The following is an 8365-nucleotide window of genomic DNA, read 5'->3' as shown; positions in this document are numbered from 1 at the left end:
TCTATTCCTTAGCTTCCCCTTTAGTAATCTCGTGAACAAAGTGTGTGAACAAGACAGCATCTAAAGAAAGATCACAAGAAGTTGACAAGCTTGCGTGCAGTGGGAGATGATGATGAATCTGATTCCCTATCTCAATGATTAACTGAGATTACGCCCCTTTTCCCTTTAAAAACTTTCATGGCTGAGCAGAATCTTCAGAGTTGGTTTTGAGGGTGTGGGTCTGCCTTCTCCCCCAGATTGCCAGCTTTCCGATGAAAAGCAACTTTCCTTTCTACGAGCCCTTGCCTCTCTCTCGGGTATTGATTTTCAAGTGGTGAGCAGCTGGACCTGAGTTTGGTAACAATTTCACCTGTCATCTTCCAACTTGCAGGTATGCCAGAGACACTCCACAAGTGTTCTGTTTTCCTCTCTACATTTTTCTTAGAACTCGTCTACTTCCACGACTCCAAGTAACACTTCCAGGAAAGTGATTCCAAAATGCTCGACTCCAGCCCTGACCTCTCTCGTGCACCCCAAGCCAATTATTTGATGGACATCTCCGTGCTGACATCTCACCAGCATCTCCAAGCCTATCAGCAGTCCCTCCTCCCTGAGAAGGCCTCTCTCTTCCTCCAGATTTTTCTATGTGATTCATTTGTGGCAAAAGCAATACTGAAAGTGATTTCTGATTTTGGGGGAAGGTAAATCTGAGGATGGACTTAAGCAGAACAGAAGGAAGGACGGAAAGTGAAAAATGGGTGATTGGTTTTGTTGGCAGGAACACTGCCTCCTTGGGATGCAAGAAGAGACTGGGTACTCAAGCTGTCTCAAGGGCTGGAGCTGGGAACTATGATCCAATTTGAAATACACCAGCCTGGGACACCAGAAAAGTCTCCACATCTTGGTCCCCCAATAGCAAAAGCAATGGGACATTGGCGAGTACCCAAGGAAGCAGTAATTTTTGTGGAGTGGGTCAGCGGAGATTGGATGGGGAAAGGACTGGGCAGGGACATGGTGGCAGAGGAATGGGAAGGGTGGTCACCCTTTTCAGGCAGCAGAGGAGTGGTCTGGGAACAAGATCTTAGGGCATGAATGTCAGGCTGCAGGGACTTCTGCACTCTGGGAAGGGGTCTTACTGAGGAGATTTACTCAGAAAGGAATCTTAAAGCAAGGGATGCATACAAAAGAGGGCCATTTTGTTTTGTTTTTCACCTGCTACCTAGGACTCCCCAGAATTCTCTGAGGAAGGACTTGAATAGAGTTTGATGTTCCCATAGTGGAAGAGTGACCGGGTTGCATCCAGTAGAAGGAATGCCCTCTGCCATCTCCCCTCCCACCCAAGACCTAGCACAGCCTAGGCTAGGGAAAGGACCTCTTATAAACGAGAGTGTCACGGTCAAATTATCCAAGATGGTTGGTTCCTTTGAGATAGTTCTCTCCCACATTTCATCTTACACCTGCTTTGTGGCACTGTATACACAAGTATGGCCCAAATTTCTCTAGATGCTATCTTCCTAATAGTTCCTGAACTTATACCTTTCTGGTCCACTGTCTCTCCTGTAGCCTGACATAATACCTCCTAGAGCATAACTCCCAATTAGGTTCCTATCACCTGCATTTCTTATTTCATTCCCCACGTGCAAATTCATCCTACACATTGTCCTCAGCCTCCTTGTCTTCAGTCTGGCCCCAATTTTAATCTACTTTATTACACAACAATGCGATCTTTAAAAAATCTGCAGCTGCTGGTTATCGAAGGTGGAATGACTAACTGGGATCTCGCTAAAATGATTATTTCTTTTTTTTTTAAATACATCTTTATTGGAGTATAATTGCTTTACAATGTTGTGTTAGTTTCTGCTGTACAACAAAGTGAATCAGCTATGCATACATATATCCCCACATCCCCTGATTGTTTATTTCTAAGTGTTCCCTTACTAAGAGAGTGCGAAGGAAACCATCACTGAACAAGAGATTTCAACAAATATTTAGAAGATGAAAAGCACAGGAAAACACACCAAGGGAACCAGGGGTTGCCAGAGGAGGAAGAAGCAGCTGCAGCGGAAGGAGCTGACCTGTGGGGCAGAACCTCGGAGAGGCTCTGAGTTGGCGGGTGTGGGAGCAGAGAGAGAAATACTACATGTTCCCTCCTGTGACCTCTGCCCAAATCTAGAGCTCAGGCAACCTATCTTTAACCCCTGAGGTTGGGGGATCCTGGAAGACGTTCTCTAAGTTAAAATCTGGGTAGTGCTGCAGTTGTACATATGATGAAGTATCTGACGCTGGCACCCCAGAAAGAACCATCCTTAGTCCAGTGCTTGAGGGGGTCTGCGCTCCAACCTAGCTCCAGCCAACTCAGTCTTGAGACTGCAAATGGACGATGGCCAGATGTATATAAAAATAGAATTCTAATCCATCATCCACAGTAATCAGCCCAGAAAGCCAGCCAACTATCTATAAGTCAGAGTGATAGGAAGTTACACAACTATCCTTACAAACAGCCCAGGAAGCCAAACAGTAATCCCTCTAACAATCAGCTCCACGTAACCAGGACTTGATTAATAGCTAACAGCTTCTTTGATTTTTCTCTCTCCTTTCAACTGAGGGGCAATCAGAGAAAGCCAATTATGCAATTGGTTACAATTATGTAACCAATCACCGGAGGACCCGCTTTGTTAGCCGACCTCCAGCTTCCCCATGCCAACAGCCTCTAATCAGGGCACCCCTGAAACCTTCTCTCTTTTCCACTCTAAAACTTCCTCCTTTGAGTCTCTGCCAAAATGCCAGTAATGGTGGCTGACTCCTTTGCTATAGCAAGCTCTGAATAAAGAGGCTTTGCTCCTTCTCACTTGGTGGGTTTTCATCATTTCCACACTCGGAAGCAAAGTCTTCCAGTCAACGAACCCTCCCCACGTACCCAGAACTCCCCATCAGCTTTGTTAGTCGGGGGAAAGGAGACCCACATATACAACCATGGAGGACACCTATACCGCTTGGATAGAAAAATCAACCCAGTGACTCATTCTTAAATATGGACACACAGCCAAGGTCACCACACACAGAGAAAACCAGCAGCACATAGGAGATCAAGATAAACAGATTGACCTTGGAGAAAACAGGTCATTCAGAGACTAGAAACAAGCTTTAAAAAAAAATTCTAATTAGGGCTTCCCTGGTGGTGCAGTGGTTAAGAATCCGCCTGCCAATGCAGGGGACACGGGTTCGATCCCTGGTCCAGGAAGATCCCACATGCCACGGAGCAACTAAGCCTGTGCACCACAACTACTGAGCCTGCGCTCTAGAGCCCGCGAGCCACAACTACTGAGCCCGCGTGCCACAATTACTGAAGCCCCTGCCCCTAAGGCTCGCGCGCAGCAACAAAGACCCAACACGGCCAAAAATAAATAAATAAAATAAATTTATAAAGAAAATTCTAGCTAGATCGTCAGTGAGATATGAGAAGATATTACGGCCATAAAACCAAAAATCAGCAGGCTGTGAAGAACGAGGGAGTTTAAAAAAAGTTTCCTGGAAATTAAAAATGGATTTCCCAAATTACAAAGATTGGAAGATTAAGTTGAAAAACTAACAGAACAGAGAGCAAAAAAATAGTCTGAATGTGTGGCAGAAAGATAAGACAACTTTCTCATAGCTAGATCCGGCAGTGGCTAGACATGGGAGCCTCTGGGCAGGGGCCCTGGGGCCTAGGGGCCAGCTGCGGCTCTGTGGCTCAGTGTGTGTTAGAGATCATTTGACCTATGTGTTGTAACCAAGTGCAAGGATACTCTGATTAAAGCAAACAATCTAGCTGCAGATCTGACGGTTCCGCTCAACTGCTTGAAACCCAACACTCCTCACAACCACATATGGGGAGAGAGATCAGTCTCCTTCCTGACCATGACCTGTCAGGAACCAGCCTCCCTCCCTCCATTCCCCATGTCTGCCCCAGCCCCACTCAACGACCTGCCAGGATGTTCAGTGTAAGCCTTACGAGCTGGGATTCTGGGGTCACACTTACCTGGTTTCAAACCCACATGCTTCTGTCCTAATTTGAAAAATGGGGGTGCAAGAGTACCTCTCAGGGCTTTTGTGAGGATCAAATGAACTAACGCATGTAAGGAGCTTAGCAGAGCCTCGGGCACAGAGTAATCAATAAATAGTAACAGGGCTTCCCTGGTGGCGCAGTGGTTGAGAGTCCGCCTGCCGATGCAGGGGACATGGGTTCGTGCCCCGGTCCGGGAAGATCCCACATGCCGCGGGAGAGGGTGGGCCCGTGAGCCATGGCCACTGAGCCTGCGCGTCCGGAGCCTGTGCTCCGCAACGGGGAGGCCACAACAGTGAGGCGTATCGCAAATAAATAAATAAATAAATAAATAAATAGTAAGAGTTATTAGGGCTCCCAGAACTAGTCTTCCTTTGTGTGTCTCAACTTTAACCCTACTTTGACTAATTTTTATATTTATACCTAAAAACACTAAAAAACAAAACCTCATTAAACTCTCAGCTTTATTACCAAAGATACACTCTCAGACACTTCATTCAGTCCTCAACTCTCAAGAGATATTACCTATACATATTTTTGAAGCCACAATTGATTGATTGATTGATTGAAGAAAAATGAAAGGTCCTGCTTCGTACAGTTCATGCCTTGGGGACCCGGCTGGGTTTTGTCTCGCATTTCTCCCTGTTCTCAGTGAAGTGACCCTTCTTCACCCAGGCTCAAGCCTCACCTTTCTTATGAGGCCTTCCTACCCCACCCCGGCCCAGGCGTTCCTGCAGACTGAAGTGCTTTGTCACCACTGCTGCCGTCTGCTTCCTTCTCCAGACTCTGAGCTCCTCACTTACTGGACTCTCTTCAGAAGTTTTAGATCTCGTGTGTCCCGTGTGTAACAGGCTTGGGCTTTATGCAGTGAATGAGCACGTTCAAGGTAAGTGTGGGAGGGATGGGGGTGACCTTGGTTGCCTTTTCTAACTCAACTGCAGACATATTAGAAGCCTCTCTTTGACAAAGAAAAGGTTGTGGGAAGGCACCATCTATGCTGGGACGCTGCTGGGCTTCAGGCTCCAGAAGGTTCTGAGTGGGTGCGTCAGCTGTCGGTCCACTTACAAGCGGGATGTGAAGGCTGTCTTGATGTCCCTTCTCGGGTTCAGTTCTGCCTCTTCTCCCTCGGTCTTTAGGACACGGCACTGCCCGAGAAGCACAGTCTGTATCCCAAAAAACAACGGCACTGCCTTTTTCCTTTTCTTTTCATAAGTTAAAATCATCTGGTCCAAACTTTCTCATTCCGCCAGCAGAGGGAAACCACGACAGTCTTAAATGAAGGTCAAAGGACTTGCCAAAAGTCATACAGAAAGTGGTATAAAGACATTAGAACTTAAGTTTCCAGCATTTCAGACCAGCATGTTGCGGTTCCGGAGTTAAAAAGAAGAGGGGAAGCCGAAAGCACCTGAGACAGCTGCTTCAATCTTGGTGCCCAAAACAAAGCCGATGGTCTGGGTGGCACCACGGCTGTCCCGGCTTTGGGTCTTTTTTATGGTGTGTTGCTTATTGAAGAAAAGGGAGTGTTGAAAGCACTCCCACCAGAGAGCTGTTGTGAGGATGTAAGAGAGGGCCTGGCATGTGTTAAGACGTTTATCATCATTAGGAAAGTAACAACCAACTAGGAGATTTCAGTGCAGAGGGCAAACCGGCTCTGCTTCTTGCAGCCCAACCCCTGACCACAGAGCTAGGACAGAGTGGGTCAGGCAGAAGGAAAGGTCGACTGCTGTGTTGTTGGAGACACCATCGTGGGAGGGGAGGCCAGGGCAGTCACCATCAGCTCTACTGGGTAGGGGGTGGGTGTGCACTGGATGAGAAGGGCCTTCAGTCCCACCTCAGAGTCCCCCATCCTTAAGACAGGAGGGGATGGTCACCTGTGGCTTCCCAGCCCCCAGCTGCCTTCCAGGCCAGGAAGGTGCAGCAGAGCAGAACCAAACGTGGGAGGCTCAGGCACAAGCCCCCAGCCTGTGCTGCTCATTTCAGGAAGGTCCTAAGGAAGGAGGCTGCCGTGGCCGGGCCTGGCCCACAGCTGGGGGAGCGCAGGAGTGTGTGCAAGGAGGAGCGGCTCTTGGGAAAGAAGCAGCAGGAACAGAGAGAAAGCCAGGAGCGTGTCAGAGAGCCCCCAGGACGAGGCAGGGCTGGCGAAGAGGCGGGCCACAGCCACATTGGGGTTGCCCCCGGCAGGCTTGAACCACTTCTGCAGACACCGCCCGCTGGTCCTATGCTCCGGGCTTGCCTTGAAGGAGTTGCTCCAGATCTTCTCACATAGGTCAGCCGGGGTGGGGAAGTAATGCAGGAAAGGGTGGCAGAGGGCCCTGGCAGGGCAGCGGGGCTTCCCTGAGGGGAGACCCAGGCACGGACAACTTACCCACTCCTGTCCTCACATCCCCATCATTTGTCCCGGGGGAGCAGAGGGCTTGCGCCTGCCCTCCCGGGCCCTGCTTAGCATCACTCACCCCGCCTCCAGGTCCAGCCGCCGTGCCAGTTGGATTTGCAGGTGTAGGATGTGCGGCAGTCAGCCCACCACTGCTCACAGTCCTCCCGGCACAGGGGCGCGTCCAGAATCCGCTCCGCCTGCCCACGCGGGTCCAGCTGAGTGCGGGCATAGCAAGAGACGAGAATTATACGAGCACCCATTTGAGGACTATCAGTAGCTGCAATGGAACTTGGGTCAGGTACCATCGGAACATATTCTCTTATGACGTCACTAAGTATTATTTTACAAATGAGAATACTGAGGCTGGGTTAAATAGTTTGTACACAGCCCTGTTCCTACAAACAGAAGATGTGACTCAAATTGTCCCTCCATCCTGCTGCTCTCCAGTGACCACTCTCCACGCATGCCATTCTCTAGGGCCAGAGGTGACTTCCTCTCCATCTGTGTCCCCCACAGCGGCCTCTGACTCTGCTCTTGTCCGTAGGGGGGACAGCATCTCCTGTTCCTGCTAGCATCCTGCGGCTCAGGCTCTTATGAACAGGGCATTGATGGACATGTCTCCTGCCCACCCACCCCCGCCCACTTCTTCCCACCCGCTGGATCCAAGGCCCCAGGTTGGGGGAGCACTCGTAGAAGCAGATGGCCTGCAGGAAGTGCTTCTGGCAGTCCGGCATCATCAATCCGCAGTGAACCAAGCTGAAGTTGTAGAGCAGGGACACGTCCAGGTGGGCTTCCCAGCTCGTGTTGGCCGTGCAGCAGGCACTGTCCTTCCAGGGGATGCACTGAAGGTAGATGAAGAGGCAAAAGGCATGGAGAGTAGGGGCAGAGGGTTGATGAGTGTCTGGGCCAGAAAGGTAAAAATGTCCCCTAGAAGAGGACCCGGCAAGTGGGATGCCTTTAGGCCAGCGACCGCTGGATAGAAGGAATGCCGATAAATTGTCGATATTCACACCCAAAGGGCGCCTGCACACCGGTCTCCGTGCAACAGACTGTGAGTCCCCTAGGAATGGGGCTTTCAAGGTCTCAGATCCTGGGGGGGCGGTAGCAGGGTTGTCCCCAGGACCCAGGGGAATGTGGGGTTGCACTGGGGCAGGGCACCTGCAGCTGAGAAGGGCTCATAGGTACATGCCAGCCATGCCCCTCCTCCCTCGTTCCTGTCAATTGCCTTTAGGGACCTGGGGAGGGGTCCCTTAAGTCTTATTTTTTTCCAGGGCCTGCTGGTGGGAGGGCAGAGGAGGGGAACTTGCTTGTTGGAATCTAGGCTGAATATCTATGAGTCTCCAGGATCATCACCTGCCCCTGCTCCCTGAGTGGCCGTGCAGCTCAGGGAGGAGTGGCCATGCAGCTCAGGGATGAAAATGGTAAATCATTTGGGAATTAGCCCCCCCACTCCAGTGGCCTTTGCCAAAACCCAGCCTAGGGAACCAAACGAGTCAAGATGGATAGGGATTCAGAAGCCGTCTTAGCCTTTGTGTCCCTTCCCTGATCTAAGAAGCCTCCACCCACCCTGCACCCTGTGACAGTTCCGGCTTCCATACCTCCTCGTAGAGCTTGGCCTCCGGGCTGGGCGCTGGCTTGTGGGGCTTGGCGTTCATGCAGATGTTGAGCAGCTCGCGCCCAGCCCACGTGGGTGGGACTGCCCACAGCCCCAGCAGGAGCTGCCACCAACACCCCATGGCCTGCCGCAGAGGGGAGCTCCGCCTGTAACGGAGAGGACACCTCGCTCCAGGCCCTCCGTCATCCCTGGGAGCAGGCATGGGCTTCAAGCCTCCCTCAAGCGACCATGATACTTTGGCTGCTTCCAGAACCTTTATCTGAGGCAGCGTCATAAACTATCCAGTGAGGTCGGACACTCACCCCTAACCACCTACAGATGCAGAAACTGAGGCCAGGGAGGGGAAGAGATCAGC

The 8365-nt window shown here is 50.7% G+C and overlaps 1 protein-coding gene across 1 annotated transcript; it reads right to left on the bottom strand.

The window, feature by feature from the left end:
- Positions 1–6008: 6008 nt before the first annotated feature.
- Positions 6009–8131, bottom strand: IZUMO1R (IZUMO1 receptor, JUNO). The gene is made up of 4 exons (XM_060160869.1): positions 7994–8131; positions 7049–7237; positions 6475–6610; positions 6009–6355 (listed from the first exon to the last, which is right to left on the bottom strand). Exons 1-4 carry the CDS (start codon positions 8129–8131, stop codon positions 6009–6011), a joined length of 810 nt encoding a protein of 269 aa, XP_060016852.1.
- Positions 8132–8365: the final 234 nt, after the last annotated feature.

The sequence above is a fragment of the Lagenorhynchus albirostris genome, chromosome 9 (genome assembly GCF_949774975.1).
Source record: "Lagenorhynchus albirostris chromosome 9, mLagAlb1.1, whole genome shotgun sequence".
Taxonomy (NCBI): Eukaryota; Metazoa; Chordata; class Mammalia; order Artiodactyla; family Delphinidae; genus Lagenorhynchus; species Lagenorhynchus albirostris.
Note: the sequence above shows the minus strand (reverse complement) of the source record. Positions and strands in the feature narration are given on the sequence as shown.